This window comes from Schistocerca americana, chromosome 4 (genome assembly GCF_021461395.2).
Source record: "Schistocerca americana isolate TAMUIC-IGC-003095 chromosome 4, iqSchAmer2.1, whole genome shotgun sequence".
Taxonomy (NCBI): Eukaryota; Metazoa; Arthropoda; class Insecta; order Orthoptera; family Acrididae; genus Schistocerca; species Schistocerca americana.
Genome location: NC_060122.1, coordinates 220091321 through 220109407, shown reverse-complemented (window position 1 = coordinate 220109407; position 18087 = coordinate 220091321). Strand labels below are relative to the sequence as shown.

General features: G+C 41.5%; 1 protein-coding gene across 1 annotated transcript in view; it reads left to right on the top strand.

Annotated features, from left to right (window-relative positions):
* Positions 1–18087, top strand: part of LOC124613359 (lipase 3-like) — a 122525-nt gene that overhangs the window by 84684 nt on the left and 19754 nt on the right. Inside the window, exons 4-5 of the mRNA XM_047142057.1 lie at positions 4141–4459; positions 17550–17708. Of these exons, the coding sequence (XP_046998013.1) occupies positions 4141–4459; positions 17550–17708 (478 nt within the window). The remainder of the gene's footprint in view (positions 1–4140; positions 4460–17549; positions 17709–18087) is intronic.

The following is an 18087-nucleotide window of genomic DNA, read 5'->3' as shown; positions in this document are numbered from 1 at the left end:
TGAACATTAGACGACCGGAAATCCGTGGCCTGGTCAGATGAGTCCCGATTTCAGTTGGTAAGAGATGGCGGTAAGATTCCAGTGTGGATCAGACTCTACGAACCTGTAGACCCAAATTGTCAACAAGGAACTGTGCAAGCCGGCAGTGGCTTCATAATGGTGTAGCCTAGGTTTCTATGGAATGGACTGTGTCCTCTGGTCCTATTGAACCGGTCTTTGACTGAAAATGGCTATGTTCATCTACTTCGAGACCATTTGAACCCATTCATGGATTTCATGTTCCCGAACATCGATGTAATGTTACTGGGCAACAATTGTTTACGGCTGGTTTGAAGAAGATTCTGGGAAGTTTGAGTGAATGGTCTGGCCACCCAGACTGACCGACATGAATCCCACTGAACATTATTGGGACATAATCCAGAGGTCAGTTTTTGCACAAAATCTTGCACCACTAACACTTTATCAGTTTTGTATGGCTATAGAGGCAGCATGGGTCAATATTTGTAAAGGAGCCTTCAAACAACTTGTTGAATCCATGCCACGTCGAGCTGTTGCACTATTCCAAGCAAAAGGAAACACGGCAGGATATTGGGATGTATCCCAAGGCTTTTGTCACATAAATGTACTTGTTGATGGCACCATAATACACTGTCTTCATCGAATAAAGGTCCCCTAAATTTCCCCAACAGGAATTCGCAAGGACTATGTCGTCTTTATCCCAATGATCCCCATAAATTAGTGATGATCTCCAAATTATGGCTCAAAAGTTAGGGGCCAGACTGAGGAGCCGAAAATACTGAGATCAGTTCGTAAGTAAATACTAGGACTTTTCAAAAAATGGCTCTGAGCACTATGGGACTTAACTGCTGAGGTCATCAGTCCCCAGAACCCAGAACCACTTAAACCTAACTAACCTAAGGACATCACACACATCCATGCCCGAGGCAGGATTCGAACCTACGACTGTAGCGGTCGCGCGGTTCCAGACTGTAGCACATAGAACCGCTCGGCCACTCCGGCACTAGGACTTTTATCTGCCACTCATCACCTCTTTCATCTGCCAGTGTTGGTTAATGTGAAACACGCCGATTTGCGCCGTGGGTCGGAGCACATGCTGCTTTTTTTTTTTTTTTTTTTTTTTTTTTTTTTTTTTCATCAGGCGTCTGACTGATTTGATACGGCCCACCACGTTCCTCTCCTGTGGCAACCTCTTCATCGCAGAGTAGCACTTGCAGCCTACGTCCTCAATTATCTGCTGTATGTATTCCAATCCCTGTTTTCCTCTACTGTTTTTGCCCTCTACAGCTCCCTGTAGTATCATGGAAGTTAATCACTGATGTCTTAACAGATGTCCTACCATCCTGTGCCTTCTCCTTGTCCGTTTTTCCCACACATTCCTTTCCTCTCCGATTCTGCGCAGAACTTTCTCATTCCTTACTCTATCAGTGTATCTGATTTTCAACATTATTCGGTAGCACAATATCTCAAGTGCTTCGATTCTCTTCTATTCTGGTTTTCCCACAGCCCATGTTTTACTACCATAAAATGCTGTGCTCCAGACCTTAAATTAGGCTTCCTAAAACTAGCTCTGTAAAGCAGTCCAAAGATTGGAGGAAGGTAAGAGCATATCCTAGGACTTCATGAAGTACCTAGTGTTCCCAAGTAACCTTCAGATTTACCATACTCAAGACACTAAGGCATTACAGACGTTGGCTGTAAGTGGGAATTGATTGAAATCAATGGACAAACTTGAACGTTTGTGCTGGACTGGGATTCGAATATGGGTCTCCTGCTGAGTAGGGAGTTGCTCCGACTACCATCAGCCATCAGGACACAGTGGTTGTTGTAACTCCGCCGACCTAACTAGCACGCTTCCTACCTATTTCGGTAAGAACTGGAGCCTGGTGTACATCTGCACTGAGAGATCATAGGCAGTCTCGTCTTAATTATATATACAAGGTGGACACCAATAAAACAGACAAACTGCAAATGAAGGAAGAAAGGTCCTGTGAACATGGGTCCGGAAATGCATCGTTGTTACGGTAGATGGCGCTGACGAATGAAAGTTCCTCAACCACGTGCCACATTTTCCTTGTGTTGCACGCTGTGTGATTGACGCAGCGTACTGTAACTAGCAGAATATTCCGATATTCATGTCGGGAAAAAGCGGAGATTGTGTTTGCGTACGGTCGAGAGACAGCACAGTTACACCAAAACAAGTACCCTTACAGATACAAACCACATCACATAACACTTCGAATCCCTTCAGGGCGTTTTTGTGATCATAGGTCCTTTCAGAAAGATGAACGTCCAGGGAGGCGGCAGACTGTGCGTACACCAGATCTGGAGGGCCGCGTTCTACAGGATACTGAGATGACCCCTAGTAGAAGCTCCAGGCAAGTGGCCTGCCAACGTGGTGTAAGCCAAAGTACGATTATGTGCATCCTGCATGACAACCGCTAGTAACTCTATCACCTGCAACAAGTGCAATGACTGTCAGCAGCGGGTTTCTATCAATGGGAAGGTTTTTGCACCAGACTATCACATTTATGAGATTTCTGATATCAGACGTCTTTACCAACAAAGCAACCTTTACCGGAATTGGCATCATCAGTCTTCATAATCGTCACCTGTTGGCTACTTACACGCCACGTGGTCAGAGGAACTTTCATTCGTCAGTGCCATCTACCGTGGCAATGATGCGTTTCTGGACGTTTACAGGACCTTTTTCCTCCATTTCTAGTCAGGAATCCGCCCTTGCAGTTTGTCAGTCATTAATGTTCACCCTGTATATGTGGTGCCTGCTCTTTCGGACAAGACTTGAAAGAAGATGCCCTACATACGTGTGTACCATAATCACCTCCTGACGATTTTCAAGACCATACATCATCGTGTCTACTAAGAAAAAAAAAAACAAGTTCGAGGACTTACTTGGAGCGCCATGCACTCCACCTCGCCTTCCGTATACGCCTCCCGTCCCCCACGCGGATCCTCTACGACCTGATTCCTTTCCCCCATCTGCTCCTACTCCTCGAACATATCCACATGCTCTACATCTCCCACTGCCTTGATGCCCCTCATCCCCTGGTTGCTCCTCTCCTCTCCAACCCCCACCATCTGCCACGCCTTCACTGTTGTGTCCCCCCTGCCCTCCATCTCCACATCCTTCGTCTCCTTTCGCAAGGTGGCTTCCATCAACTCCCCCTCCCAGATGATGCCCTCTCTCCCTCCATTTATCCCTCCTATCAACTCTGATCCTCACCCCCCCCCTTTCCTTTGTCCTTTTCCTGGGCTCCCTCTTCCCCTCCTCCCTTCCCCCCTCCATGCTGCTTTTTCCCCACCTACCCTCTCTCTGCCTCCCTTCTCAACCCCGAGTCCCTTTGCATCATTTTCGTTCCTTTGCCTTTCCCGGTCCCTCTTACATCTGCCCTGCTCCCGCCTTCTGAGTCCTCTTCCTTCGTCATCCCCCCCCCCCCCCCACTTTTCGTTTTTCCTCTCCTCCCCCCTTTTTCTTTCCCCTCATCTGTCCAGGTCCCCCCTCCCATCTACCCTTGCCTGTGGTATATCATCTTCGTGTCAACCTTTTAGTGCAGAGTTCCTAGTGCTTGTTAAGTATTGTGCGTCTTTTCTGAAGTGTTGCGAACGGACATCAAGCTGTCGCAGTGTGTGATTTTTTTATATCTCTTATGAACAAAATCTAGACTGTCGCCGTTTTTTTTCATTGTCTGTCTCCATTTTCCCTGTGTGCTTCCTGTGTATTTTATTATCATCGCCCACCATTAGTTCTACGTTTTAACTTCCCACAATTTTCCGCCGTTTTACATTTTATGTCACCGTTTTATTGCCTGTTTTTATTGTTTCTTATCTTCTTATGTTTTAACAATTCTGTAGGCTGAAGAGCGGCGTACTAAGCTGCTGCCAGCCCGCCCCCTTTGGGGGGAATCGAAATCCAATAAAGGAAAAACAACTTACTTGGAACCAGCTATGGCAACATTAGATGAACAATTTCTGAAGTGATATAAACCCACTTAAGCCAAGCAGAGTTCTATTTTCGATTGCCCCTGAGTGATTTCAGCCTGTTCTCGCTAAACAAGAACCCACGATATCTTAATGCTGAAGTGCCGCCACCTGTGCTGGCAGCTGGCAGGAGATGGGCGAGCACGACCTGCCCGCTATGCTGGCCGCGGCGCGCCGCCTGTCGCACTGGTCCAGCGCGCCGCTAGTGGTGGCGCACTCGATGGGCGCGGCGGCGCTCTCCGTGCTCATGTCGGGCCCGCGCGGGGCTTCCCCGCCAGGCCCTGGCCACAGCCGCGGGGCTTCCCCGCCGGGCCACGGTCTCGCCCGCGGGGACTCCCCAGCGGCGGTGCGCGCCGCGGTCTGCCTGGCGCCCGCCGTCTTCCTGGCTCCGCCGCGCCGACCCTTCGGCCGCCTGCTGCTGGAGTACTTTCCGGAGGTGGCGGTGAGTCGCAGCTGCAGCCTGCCATCTCCGCTGAGCAGTAGCGTCTACCACAGTGTATCAACAAGTTCGGGTTTCAGAAATATTGGATGCAATCTCAAACAAACACGACAATTTATTCCTCTCTCTGTACATGGATTGAGGCTGTCCTGACGTACAGAGGCAAAATCAAGTAGCTTTCCGTTCTGACAGAATCATTATGGGAGAGAACCTACTGGCGTATTAGAAAGTATTTTGGTTCTTATACACTACTGTCCATTAAAACTGCTACACCAAGACGAAATGCAGATGATAAACGAGTAATCATTGGACAAATATATTATACTAGAACTGACATATGATTACATTTTCACGCATTTTGGGTGCATAGATCTTGAGAAATCAGTAACCAGAGCAACCATCTCTGCCCATGCAGCTGCAACACGATACCACAGTTCATCAAGAGTAGTGACGCGTATTGAGACGAGCCAGTTGCCCGGCCACCATTGACCAAACGTTTTCAATTGGTGGGAGATCTGGAGAATGTGCTGGCCATGGCAGCAGCCGAACATTTTCTGTATCCAGAAAGACCTGTACAGCACCTGTAACATGCAGTCGTCCATTATCCTTCTGAAAGGTAGGGTTTCTCAGGGATCGAATGAAGAGTGGAGCCATGGATCGTAACACATCTTAAATTTAACGTCCACTGTTCAAAGCGCCGTCAATGCGAACAAGAGGTGACCGAGACGAGTAACTAATGGCACCCCATACCATCACGCCGGGTGATACACCAGTATGGCGATGACGAATACACACTTCCAATGTGCGTTCACCGCGATGTCACCAAACACGAATGCGACCATCATGATGCTGTAAACAGAACCTGGATTCATCCGAAAAAAATAGTTTGCCATTCATGCACTCAGGTTCGTCGTTGAGTACACCATTTTAGGCGCTCCTGTCTGTGATGCAGCGTCAAGGGTAACTGCAGCCATGGTCTCTGAGCTGATAGTTCATGCTGGTGCAAACGTCGTCGAACTGTTTGTGCAAATGGTTGTTACCTTGCAAACGTCCTCATCGAGACGATCCGTTACAGCCATGCGGATAAGATACCTGTCATCTCGACTGTTAGTGATACGAGGCCGTTGGGATCCAGCAAGTCGTTCCGTGTTACGCTCTTGAACCCACCGATTCCATATTCTGGTAACAGTCATTGGATCTCGACCAACGCTAGCAGCAATGTCGCCATACGATAAACCGCAATCGCGGTAGGCTACAAGCCGACCTTTATGAAAGTCGGAAACGTGATGGTACGCATTTCTCCTCCTTATACGAGGCATCACAACAACGTTTCACCATGCAACGCCGGTCAACTGATGTTTGTGTATGAGGAATGGGTTGGAAACTTTCCTCATGTCAGAACGTTGTAGGTGTCGCCAGCGGCGCCAACATTGTGTGAATTCTCTGAAAAGCTAATCATTTGCATATCACAGCATCTTCTTGCTCTCGGTTAAATTTCGCGTCTGTAGCACGTCATCTTCGTGGTGTAGCAATTTTAATGGCCAGTAGTGTATTACAGCAATCTTAGCTTATCTTCAGTAAAACAGTGTTCAATTATATAAGTTTTTATGAATGAAAAACCACATGATATAGTTGTAATATTTGTAAATTATACACTCCTGGAAATTGAAATAAGAACACCGTGAATTCATTGTCCCAGGAAGGGGAAACTTTATTGACACATTCCTGGGGTCAGACACATCACATGATCACACTGACAGAACCACAGGCACATAGACACAGGCAACAGAGCATGCACAATGTCGGCACTAGTACAGTGTATATCCACCTTTCGCAGCAATGGAGGCTGCTATTCTCCCATGGAGACGATCGTAGAGATGCTGGATGTAGTCCTGTGGAACGGCTTGCCATGCCATTTCCACCTGGCGCCTCAGTTGGACCAGCGTTCGTGCTGGACGTGCAGACTGCGTGAGACGACGCTTCATCCAGTCCCAAACATGCTCAATGGGGGACAGATCCGGAGATCTTGCTGGCCAGGGTAGTTGACTTACACCTTCTAGAGCACGTTGGGTGGCACGGGATACATGCGGACGTGCATTGTCCTGTTGGAACAGCAAGTTCCCTTGCCGGTCTAGGAATTGTAGAACGATGGGTTCGATGACGGTTTGGATGTACCGCGCACTATTCAGTGTCCCCTCGACGATCACCAGTGGTGTACGGCCAGTGTAGGAGATCGCTCCCCACACCATGATGCCGGGTGTTGGCCCTGTGTGCCTCGGTCGTATGCAGTCCTGATTGTGGCGCTCACCTGCACGGCGCCAAACACGCATACGACCATCATTGGCACCAAGGCAGAAGCGACTCTCATCGCTGAAGACGACACGCCTCCATTCGTCCCTCCATTCACGCCTGTCGCGACACCACTGGAGGCGGGCTGCACGATGTTGGGGCGTGAGCGGAAGACGGCCTAACGGTGTGCGGGACCGTAGCCCAGCTTCATGGAGACGGTTGCGAATGGTCCTCGCCGATACCCCAGGAGCAACAGTGTCCCTAATTTGCTGGGAAGTGGCGGTGCGGTCCCCTACGGCACTGCGTAGGATCCTACGGTCTTGGCGTGCATCCGTGCGTCGCTGCGGTCCGGTCCCAGGTCGACGGGCACGTGCACCTTCCGCCGACCACTGGCGACAACATCGATGTACTGTGGAGACCTCACGCCCCACGTGTTGAGCAATTCGGCGGTACGTCCACCCGACCTCCCGCATGCCCACTATACACCCTCGCTCAAAGTCCGTCAACTGCACATACGGTTCACGTCCACGCTGTCGCGGCATGCTACCAGTGTTAAAGACTGCGATGGAGCTCCGTATGCCACGGCAAACTGGCTGACACTGACGGCGGCGGTGCACAAATGCTGCGCAGCTAGCGCCATTCGACGGCCAACACCGCGGTTCCTGGTGTGTCCGCTGTGCCGTGCGTGTGATCATTGCTTGTACAGCCGTCTCACAGTGTCCGGAGCAAGTATGGTGGGTCTGACACACCGGTGTCAATGTGTTCTTTTTTCCATTTCCAGGAGTGTAGATTGCAGCCATCAGTCGTCCTTTTTAGATTTTATTGTGCAGATCTAGATTTCTGCTAGATGCTAGCCATTCTCAGTGCAGTGTTATTATCGCTCAGTACATGTAATTCCCCGTTGGTCGGGCTTCATCCACAGTTCATTGATGATGATGTTGTAATATTATGCAATATTCATTATTTTACAAACTGTTACTCCATTGTCAGGTACAAAGAAAAAGACACGTGGCTTCGAATTTTTGTCGAATCAATGATTTTGATCTAGGTACATTTAAAGAGTATCTCAATTGGTTTTCGAACATTACATTCGTTAATGTTTGATTTAGGACTAAAATGGAAGAAATTATTTCAGTAAAATGCGATATAATTCTGTTTAACTTAGATAAACTACGTGATACTTTAAATAATAAATTATGTGACAAACTACAACCATTCTGAGAGTACAAATGCGTCAACTATTTTATTTAAACAAATGGGTTTACATCGATTTTTATTGACAAGAAGACTACCGTCAGACCTCTTAAACACGGATGAGTGTCAGGTGAGTGTTAGGACTTTGCAGAGCGACCTGTCCTAGTTTACTTGAGAAATGGATTCAAATTCCGCTCATGTACTCTTTTTCCAATTTAGCCAAACAGAATACCATATAAAAGTATACGCTGTGCAAAATTAATCAGAAATAGTCATTTACGCTTTAGTAACTTAACTAAAAAATAAATCAGTCATTATAGCACACTCCTGTCAAATGTGTATTCTGTGTGTTACGTAGATTACAGAATCGTCTTACTCGCAAACACTTTCATCGCTTGCTGTGCTACAACAGAATTCCGTATGGTATTTGTCGCAGAAACCACGGAAACACAAGTCTGCGGAGCACCAAGCGCATTTAATGATAACTAGTGCATTGCAGACACACGGATTTTTTCGAAGCGATACCGGAAAAGACAGTTCGTTTAAATTCAAGAAGCTTATTCTTTCTTTGATCAGCTTCGATTCCAATCATGTATATCTGATCAGTTCTGTAAAAGCAGGTGCACTAAATCCATGCAGGAATAAAGATTGTATTTTTACAGAATCTTCCCTTAAAGTGATTTCTCTATCAGTCTTTAACATATCGGGAGCCTTTTGAATTTAATTTTTGAAAGTTGTAACCTCCCTGTAAAAATAAACATCACAAGGTTGGCAACGCGGAGTACTATTGGATGGGATAATTTTTATGGTGCAGGTGGATTCTTGTCTTTTGCCTACAAAGAGTAGATCGTAAAGTATGTGATCAGTCTGATCTTCCCATGAATGAATAATGTAAAGACATTGTCCCATGTACAGAAGAATGACAAATTTTTAAACCTATTCTTGCAGCACTTTTGTGAATTTTCCTGACTTCGTGCACATCATAATTACATTTTCTTAATTTATGACTCAATTCATCGACACTCTTTGAACAATCCTGTGAAATATCCCGAACGGTTCTTGCATGCACAAGAAAACTTAGGGGACTATCTTGCCTGACGCAGTTCTAGTACTATGTGCTGTGAAGGAATGATTAATCGCATTCAAATAGGTTTCTACTTCTCGTTCCACAAGGGATCTATTGTCCAGCGTTTAGTATTGGCGGCTGCTTTGATCGGAATTAATTATATAGTCGAGAAAAATTATGGATGAGTCTTTTGCCAGCATCTGGAATTCTTCAGCAGTTGCTAATACTTCTTCCGTCATTGGGAACATTCTGAAACTGTCCAAATATTTTGAATTTTAACTACTAACCACAAATGACATAGAGATTTGAAGAAGTGTTCTGTAATCATTGATTTATTAATGGAATTACTAATATGAAAATTACTATTTTGGAATAATTTTGCGTGATATACATTATTTAATATATTCTGTAGCATGAAATTGAAAAAAGTACACGGGCCGAGTTTGAATCCATATTGCCAGCACGTTAGCAATGAACCTTAGCCTCTGCATTGCTCTCCCTCGGCCAAAATGTAACCAACGTTACGGATAGAGGAGGTAAACATAAAACTTCAACACAGATTTTCTCGGAAACCATGGGGCTCCACATGAAAAGCCACTAGCCAGGTACTCAGGACACGTCCCTCTACAGCATACCAAAGACTCATCAAAGTCTGTAATTAACACACCTTTTAGTCACCATGTGAAACAATTTCTCTAGTTCAGCACTAAATAAAATATTAGCAGCTATTATCTCTGAAAACTAATACTACTTACATTCACCTAGTTTAAAATCTTCAATAGTAGAAAACTCTTACAGCCACACATATTTATCTTTGACCTGATGGTGGTATAAAAGCCGAAACGAAAACCTGTTTTTAAAATAACAAATACTGTAATAAAATTATTCCATGAAATCCAGTTTTATAAGACCATCATCGGACCAGTTTTCTTGGTAAAAAAGAGTAAAACATTCTTAGAGGTCAAAGTACTTGAATACATTACCCAGACTACAATAATATTAATGTGTAACTGATATACCCTTGGTGTCGGCAGTAGTAGTCTTCTGCTGTCGCCAAGGGCATATCAGTCGCACATTAATATTATTTTAATCTTAGTACTGTATTCAAGTCCTTTGACCTACAATAATGTTTATTACTCTTTTTCACAGAGAAAAAAAGGATCTGATGGTGGTCTTAAATAGAAAACGAAACCAATCACCAAATAAACAAGTTACATGTGATCAGGACCGTTTTTATTGAAATAATTTTACTATAGTTTTATCGATCACAATTTTCCATGGACAACGGTGCAGAAAATTCTTAATAAATATTGTTGATCATCACATGAGAGCCATGCGTTTTTTCATTCATAATGTATGAACATTCTATTAAGAGCCAAAGAAGAGTCAATTAACCCAATATTAATTTTTTGTGGATCACCTGTGACCTACACTGCTAGTATGGTGGCTCAGCGTATTTGGTCAGAAGGCTGGCAGCCCTCTGTAGTACAAAAACTGAGTGAAGTATTCAACGATGAGCTTGAAGGGGTGTCCTGGGATGTCTGTGCAGGCCAAATGGCGAGAAAAATGACGCTACCCATCTTTGACTAGTAATCAAAACATCCACAGTCCCAGGTTAGAAACCCGCCAGTGCTTACATTTCGGATACAGAAAATCAGAAACAGCAGGCAAGACTTCTGGCATTAGAAATCACCCTCATTCTCCCAATGACCTTGCTCCTAAAAGGCTAAGGAATCAGCAATGGTCAACCGCTGCATTAAAGACTCATGATGTGTGTCCACAGAACATGTGGCTTGTAATTGAAAAAGTGTTATGATGATCTCCCTATTACCAAAGAATTCACAACTAGTCGCCCATTCGTAGTATATTGACGAGAGTTCTGGATCAAGGGGCATATTGGATTAAAAATTCCAGAATGCAAACCAAGATTTTAATTTCACAGTATCCACCAACCAAACCTCATCTGCCTAAACTGAAAAAACGAAACTAGAATTTTCTCATTAGAAAATTTACAAACTCAATAAATTATATTCTTTTTAAGTAGGATCCATCAAACCTCATCTGCCTATACTGAAAAAACAAATTCTCATTTTCTAATTTAAAAATTTACAAATCCAATAAATTTTACTCTTTATCAATAAGATCCATTAAATCTCATATAGGTAAGAAAATCACTTCACTTTACTTTCAGCTACCCAGTTTCGGGTACTTTTTATTTTTTCTACTTTTTTCCTTTTTAAATTCTAGCTACTTTTACATTGATCTAGTAAATTTTTTCCTCTATAAATGGAAGCTGAAATTAAATTGTGTGCTACAAACAAACAAAATATTCTGTAAGAGAACTGTTGCAAATAAAGTAAAACAAACCAATGTGAGATTTGCCTTACAGTTACTTACAGAAAATTTGAATAATAATAATTTAGTTACAAATATTGGAAATATTATCTACACAAATGGAGATCATAAATCAAAAGAATTTAAGACTATTACAGAACCATTTTGCGATGATGATATTATTATAAAGATAACAGATTTTATGGATTGTAAAGGGGGATTTAAAATGGAAAATTTCTTGTAAAAAAGGAAATACATGGTGGTTTTAACAGTATTTAAATATCTCGATTTTCTAAATTTAATTTGGGAAGACCTGTAGTTAAAGCAAAAATTCCATATTTATTAGATTCCAATACACAAACAATTAAAGGTACTAAACAAATTATTAATAAGGACATACAAATTATAAAACAAAAATATAAAAAGCTGTTGCTAATTCTTACAAAACAGAATTAGGAGATATTAAATTAACTGCACATTTAATAGAATTACCAGAAATTTTGGAAGAGTTTTTTATACAGGTAATAGGTAACTAGTTAAAACCAAAAGCAGATCAAACAAATTTAGCTAATATTTTTCTTTCTTTTTCGTTATCTGTTCCAGTTTTTATTTGCATTACTGTTAAGTTTTTCATATTTTTACTACTCCAACAGACATATTGCAAGAGTTTATTGTAAATAAGACCACAACTATTTTGAAGTGTGTCTGTTAATTTTTACCACATTTTAGATACTGAATGAGAATAAAAAGGAGCTTTCTCGAAATATTTGCAGTTATTTGTTATTAGTTCTAAATGGCAATCTGTTAATGGATCGAATTCTTGTTCTTTTTGGAAATATGGGTAAATATGGTTATAGATTGTTGCTTCTAGCCTTGTAATTCCATTTTCTTTCCCTATTTTTGAAACAAATGTTTCCTTTAACCTACTGTCTGGACAATTTAAGAAATTTATAATATGGTTACCAAGTTGTTTGTAAACTCCAGGACTCGATAACTGGTAAGTTGTTTGTTAACTCCAGGACTCGATAATTGGCAAATAAATTTAGTGTGTATTTTTACTCTAGAATTACAATTAATCCAAGTTAAACAGTCTTTTCCAACAGAATGACATTGTTTACTATTGAATTACATTCTTTTTATATTCTCTTTCTTTTTGAAAGTTAATAACCAATCCAATAAATAATAGTGTTCGTTTCTAAGCTCTTCGATAATTTCTGGTAATTCTCTTAAAAGTGTATTTAATTTAACATCTGTTAGTTCTGTTTTGTAAGGAATAGCAACAGGGTCTTTATATTTTTGTTTTATAATTCTTATGTCCTTATTAATAATTTGTTTGCATATTGGCATCTAATAACTATGGAATTTTTGCATAACTATGTATTGCCAAATTAAATTTGGAAAATCTAGACATTTAATACTATTAAAGCCACCACATGCTTCCTTTTTTACAATCTATAAAATCTGTCATCTTTGCAATCATAATACTACCGAAAAATGGTTCTTTAATTGGCTTAAATTCATCTAGTTGATGTTCTCTTTTTGTGTATAGAATATCGCAGATATTTATAAAAAGATTAGTATTGTAAGTAAGCATAAACCAAATCTCTTGTTGCTTGGTTTTACTTTATTTCCATAAAAATCTCTTGCAGAATATTTTTTTGTTTGTAGCACATATTTTGATTTCAGCTTCCATTTATAGAGGAAAAAATTTACTAGATCTGTGTAAAAGCAGCTAGAAGAAAAACAGTAAAAAAATAGAAAAAATAAAAAGTAGCCAAAAATGGGTAGCTGAATGTAAAGTGAAGTGATTTTCTTACACATATTTTGTGTGATGGTTCTTATTTATAAAGAATAAAGTGTATCAGATTTGTAAATTTTTAAATGAAAAAATTAGAATTTTTTTCAGTATATGCAGATGAGGTTTCTTGGTTCTTATTTATAAAGAATTAAATTTATTAGATTTGTAAATTTTTTAATGAGAAAATTCGATTTGGTTTTTTCAGTATAGGCAGATGGTATTTGTTTGGTGGATTCTGCGAAATTAGAATCTTGGTTTGCATCCTGGAATTTTTAATCCAATATCCTCTTTGGTCCAGAACTATCATTAAAATACTACTCCCATTTGGACCTTTGGGAGGAGACTGCTAAGATGGAGGCGACCATGAGAAAAAGACAGGATAAGAAACGAAAAGATGACGTTCTACAAATGGGGATGTACAATGACAGCAATTTGAACGTGGTAGCGAACCTAAAAAAATCGGAAAAGAGAAATGCTAAGGCTCAATCTACATACAGTGCGCGTCAGAGAAGTGAAATGGAAAAAAAAGGATTTTTGGTCAGATGAATACAGGGCAATAACAACAGCAGTGAAAATGGTTTAACAGGAATGGAATTCCTTATGAATTGGCAGCTGGGGCAGAGAGTGAGCTGCTCTTAACAGTTCAGTGATGAAGTGGTTCTTATTAAAATCGACAGCAAACCATCACTGACAATAATAGTTCATGTATAAGTGACAACGTCGCAAGCAGAAGATGAAGAGAAAATGAGGATATTGAACAAGTAATTCAGTATGTAAAGATAAATTAATATGTAATAGTCATTGGGGTGAGATCAGTTGTACAGGAAGGAGCAGAAGATAGGGTTACGGGAAAATATGGACCTGGTGGTACGAATGAGAGAGGAGAAAGACTAATTGAGTTCTGCAATAAATTTTAGATGGTAATAGCGAATATTATGCTAGAAAATCATTAGATTAGGTGGTATTCCTGGAAAAGGCCGGGAGATATAGAAAGATTTCAGTTAGGTTACATCATGATCAAGCAGAGAGTTCGAACTCACATAATGGAAGGCGTACCTAGGAGCAGATACGGAATTAGATCACAATTTAGCAATGATGAAGAGTAGGCTGAAGTTTAAGAGATTAGTCAGGAAGAATCAATGTAAAATAAGTGGAATATGGAAGTATTAAGGAATGAAGGGATAGACTTGAAGTTCTCTGAGGCTGTAGATTCTGTGATAATCAATAAATAGCGTTGAAGAGGAATGGATATCTCAAGATAGGGCAATCACAGAAGTTGGGAAGAAAAACGTATGTACCAGGATGGTAACTGCGAGTAAACCATGGGTAACATAAGTAATATTTCCGTTGATCGGCGAAAGGACATAAAAGCTCAGGGAAATTCAGAAATACAGAAATACAAGTCACTTAGAAATGAAATAAACAGAAAGTGCAGGGAAGCTAAGGCGAAATGGCTACTTGAAAAAAGTGAAGAAATCGAAAAACAAAAGATTGTCGGAAGGACTGACTCAGCATACAGAAAAGTCAAAACACCCTTTGATGAAATTAAAAATAACGCCGGTAACATTACGAGTTAAATGAGAATTCCTCTGTTAAATACAAAAGAGAAAGCAGACAGGTGGAAACACTACATTGAAGACCTTTATGAGGCGGAGGACATGTCTGATAACGTGTTGCAAGAAGAAACGGGAGTCGACAGTGGAGGGATAGGGGATTCAGTATTAGAATCAGGATTTAGAAGAGCTTTGGAAGACTTAAAATCAAAGAAGACAAAAGGGGCAGATAACATTCCAACGAAATTTCTAAAATCGTTGGGGGAGTGGTAACAACGCGATTACTGACGCAGGTGTGTCGAATTTATGATTCTGGCGATATACCATCAGACTTACGCAGAAACATCTTTCACACAATTCTCAAGATTGGAAGAGCTGACAAGTGCGAGAATCATCGCACAATCAGTTTAACAGCTCATGAATCCATGTTGCTGACAAGAATAATACACAGAAGAATGGGAAAGAAAACTGAGGATGTGTTAGGTGACGATCAGTTTGGCTTGAGGAAAGGTAAAGGCACTAGAAAGGCAGTACTGAAGTTGTGATTGATAATTGAAGCAAGACTGAAGAAAAATCAGGACACGTACATAGGATTTGCCTACCTGGAAGAAGCGTTCGAAAATGTCAAACGGTGCAAGATGCTCGAAATTCTGAGAAATATGGGGTAAGCTTTAGGTAAAGGCAGATAGTATACAATATGTATAAGAACGAATAGGGAGCAACAGCACTGAAAGACAAGGATGAAGTGCTGTGTTTAAAATGGGTATAAGGCCGGAATGTAGTCTTTCGACCCTACTGTTCAATCAGTACGTCGAAGAAGCGGTGAAGAGAAATGAAATAAAGGTTCAAGAGTGGGATTACAATTGGAGGTAAAAGGACATCAATGATGATATTTACTGATAACATTACTATCCTCAATGAAAGTGAAAATGAACTACATGATCTCTTGAATAGAATGAAGTGTCTAGTGAGTACAGGAATCGAATTGTGAGGAAAGCTAAGAGAGACAAAAGTAATGAAAATTAGCAGAAATAAGTACGGCGAAAAACTTAACATCAGAATTAGGGATCACGAAGTAGACAAAGTTAACTAGTTCTGCTACCTAGGTAGCAATACAATCTATGATGAGTGGAGTAAGGAGGGCATAAAAAGCAGATGAATACCGGCAAAAGGGACAATTGTGGCCAAGAAAGGTCTACTGTTATCAAACATAGACCTTAATTTATTTGAGGAACAAATTTCTGAGAATGTAGGTTTCGAACATAGCATTTGTGGTAGAGAAACATGGACTTTGTGACAACCGGAACAAGAGAAAATCGACGCATTTGAGGTGTGGTGTTACAGACGAGTCTTGAAACTTAGGTGGACTGACGAGGTAAGGAATGATGAGGTGCAGCGAGAAAGAATATGTGGAAAACAGTGACAAGAAGAAGTGACCGGGTAATAGGACATCTGTTAAGACATTAAGCATTAACATGTATGGTACTAGAGGGAACTGTTGAGGGTTAGAACTTTACAGGTAGAGATTGGAATACATCCAGCAAATAATTGAGGCCAAATGGCGCAAGTGCTACTCTGAGATGAAGAGTCTGGCACAAGAGAGCAACTCGTGCTGGACCACTGCAAACCAGTCAGAAGAATGTTGATTCAAAAATTTTAAAAAATTGAAAAAGTCTCTTTATGAGTCCTAATTTAGTTAGCGGCAACAAAATCATTGTACGGTCACACCCAAATGCCGGTTTTGTAAATTTTCTCTATAGTGTTTCGCGAAAAGATTCCCTTCTTCTGTGGAAGGATTCCCATTTTAGTTTCCGGAGCGTTTCCTCAATAATTATTTTAGATAACTTGGTTGTAAATGAAACAGCGATCTACTGCAAATTATCACTTAATGAAACAGTCAAGACTGTATTATTTGTGTTTTGATCGAATCTACCAATAATAAATGTAGTAGCATACCTCTGAATTTCTTCGATGGTTTCCTTTAATCCGGCTTGGTGGGGATCACAAACTCTCAAGCAGGACTCCATAATGCATCGCACAGGCGTCCTGCACGCGGTAACCTTGACAGACGGTGTCCACCTTCCTAAAATTCTCCCATTAAACTGAAGTAGAGCATTCGCCTTCCCTACAACGGACCTTACGTGCTCGTCCCATTTCATATCGCTTTGCAACGTTGCGCCAAGATATTCAAGCAGCATGCCACTTATCCTATATTGGAACACTGCACGACTGTTTTTCCCAACAAACCGAATCAACTTACATTTTCCTACATTTGGAGCAAGCTGCTATTCTTTATTGCAAAGAGAAATCATGTATCCTCCTACAGTCTCTCAACGACGACACTTATTCTCACACTACAGCGTCACCAGCTAACACTCAAAAGTTGCTGTTCATCCTATCCGTCAGGTAGTTTATATGTATAGAGAATTATAGTGGCCCTATCACACTTTGGTGAGCCACTCCTTGCCTTACGGGCGTAGTGGACTTCGAAGCTCCGTCTTCCACCCAGATTTTGGTTTTCCATGGCCTGCATTAATGAATTGAAGATTGTGATCTCTCTGGTGTTCTCTTCGTGATTGATTAAAGGTGTGCTCCTTGGGGTTCAATGGGAACCATATCTCGGCAAAACACCTGAAAGTACACTATTAACCGATTAAAGACTGTTTGCTGAAGGACACAGCCGATATAGTCCTCCATATGTAAGCCTGAATTCCGAACGTAACGACATCGTTGTTGGCGGGACGTTAAACCCTGAACTTCATTCCTTCCTTCACTTTTCCTTTTCTCAAAATTTCGCTCGTCCATTTGAAATTGGAGTACTATTAGCGAGTGTGCTATCCTGTGTCGTGTCTGTTCCAGATGGCGATGGAGCGCGTGAACAAGTTCGAACTGCTGCCCCGCACTCGTAGCATGGCCCGCCTGTTCGAGTCTTTTTGTTCGCCACGTGCCACCACGCACAGCTATTGCGTCGCTCTCTTCTCCTACATCATGGGATACGACCTGCCGCAACTGGATCAGGTGACCGCCGCCCTCAGTATCTAAGTTCTCTATAAGTGATGGTATTCACTTTCCGCTAATAAGCACAACATTGTTTCGCTGCTTCTGAAGATGTTATTTGGCACATCTTCGTTTATCACTTTAGTTACACACACAAATAGTAAGTAACTCAGTATGGACGTGAACTACACTGACAAAATTTCTGGGGGTTTTCAGGCATATATCATGAGTAGAGTTACGCCCTACCAAAACAAATTCGTTAGAACAGGTAGCATCGCTAGGGAAAGAAATATAAACGCTGTGTGAGAGCGAAACTGGGTGCCAACAACTTCTCGTTGTTTTTTGTTTGTTTTTTCTGTACATAATTAGCACCGCACATTGTTCAGTGTTAGTCCGTTGT